General features: G+C 40.3%; 1 protein-coding gene across 1 annotated transcript in view; it reads left to right on the top strand.

The window, feature by feature from the left end:
- DENND3 (DENN domain containing 3) overlaps positions 1-768 on the top strand; it is a gene marked incomplete at both ends in the record, with an annotated part of 10564 nt that extends 9796 nt beyond the window's left edge. Inside the window, one exon of the mRNA XM_010162320.2 lies at positions 581-768. Coding sequence (XP_010160622.2) covers positions 581-768 — 188 coding nt within the window. The remainder of the gene's footprint in view (positions 1-580) is intronic.
- Positions 769-1495: the final 727 nt, after the last annotated feature.

Raw genomic sequence — 1495 nt, 5'->3', positions numbered from 1 at the left:
CCACTGAAAAGAGTCTGGCCCCATCCTCTTGACACCTGCCCTTTAGATATTGATAAACATTGATAAGATCCCCTCTCAAAAAGTTGATAAAGTATAATCTTAAGAAGAAAAATAAATCTGTACTAGAATACTTTTTTCCCAGTAAGAGCCAGAAGCAGCTGGAAAGGTAGAAGCCTGGCTGCAACCCAGAGCTGTTGGTTGCTTAAATGCAGTTTCAGCTGTTTAGAGCCAGCTACCTAGAATATATTGAGGGAAGAATAAGTTTAGATCCTTCCCTAGGCACAGGGATGAACATGCTCCTGTCCACTCATGACTTTCCTTGCTTTGTTTGAAAGAATGGAACCAGTCTCATTGTTTGCTATTAAAATAATGATACTATCTGGCCTTGTGGACTTCAGACCATTTTCTGTTGGAAATTGTTACTGTGCTTTACTCTTACAGTCTCTGAAATTAAGAACATTAATTTGGCTTACTGTAAAGTTGGTTATTTTGTGAGTCTGTCTCTTCTGTGTATGCACTCTGTTCTGAACATCAGTCTACACTATATGATTGTTATTATTTTCTTGATTTGTACCAACAGTGAAGCGTACTCGAGCAGTTTAGATGGAACAGTGATTGCTTGGAACATCAGCACTCTGAAAGTTAACCGTGTCTCTCAGCTGCCCTGCCAAAATCTCACTTCTATCAAGCTTCATAATGACCAGCTGTGGTGCTGTAAGTTCATTCCTCAAATAATAATAATAAAAAAATTACATCTTCACATAATAGGCTGGTTTATTAGACAGAACAATGCATTAGTCTCAAACTCAGACTTAAGGGTACATGTTGGTTTTCCCCCATTCTCCACTTAGTCTCTTTAAACAACCTTCTGTAGGTGAGGTCTCCAGAACACTTCTGTTAGATATCTAGCTTGGATTGTTCCTGGAGGTATTGTCTCTGCTGCAGGATGTGACTTCTGGCTACTCTGTATTTGTCTGACCTCCCATGGTGATACCTGTAAATTGGAATGGAAAACTTTGAGAGAGTCCTTTTAAAGTTTAGAGGGGCAACAGCGGTTGCAGGTTGCGTTTGATATTTCAGCCAGACTTTAGGGTATTGTTCTGACTTGATAATCCCCAGACCTGCATTTTAACTGCTTCTAGAAATGTCATCCCCATGTAAGAGTTGAGATGAATAAAGTAAAAGTTTTGTGCCAGTGTAAAAGATCATCTTGAAGTTATTTCATAAATGGTGACTGATTCTCAGTGCTGCCATACACCAGAGCCTGGGATCTGTATATATCACACCTAACCAAACAGCAGCTAGAGCCTTGGGAAGTTCCTGGTTCTGCTGTGGGCAGTAGTGATGCTGCCTTTGCTGTGCTGAGTAGGTATTCAGCCCTGTTAACTTCGTAGCACAGACACTTGGTCTCAGTTCTGTATGTGAAAATAAATGTGTACTTAAGAACCTAAGTATGAGATGTCCTAACTCTAAGGAGTTTGTCTCCTCTCCCTCT

The sequence above is a fragment of the Antrostomus carolinensis genome, unplaced genomic scaffold (genome assembly GCF_000700745.2).
Source record: "Antrostomus carolinensis isolate BGI_N321 unplaced genomic scaffold, ASM70074v2 scaffold26442, whole genome shotgun sequence".
NCBI classification, from domain to species: Eukaryota; Metazoa; Chordata; class Aves; order Caprimulgiformes; family Caprimulgidae; genus Antrostomus; species Antrostomus carolinensis.
This window is presented reverse-complemented; position numbering and strand designations above follow the sequence as displayed.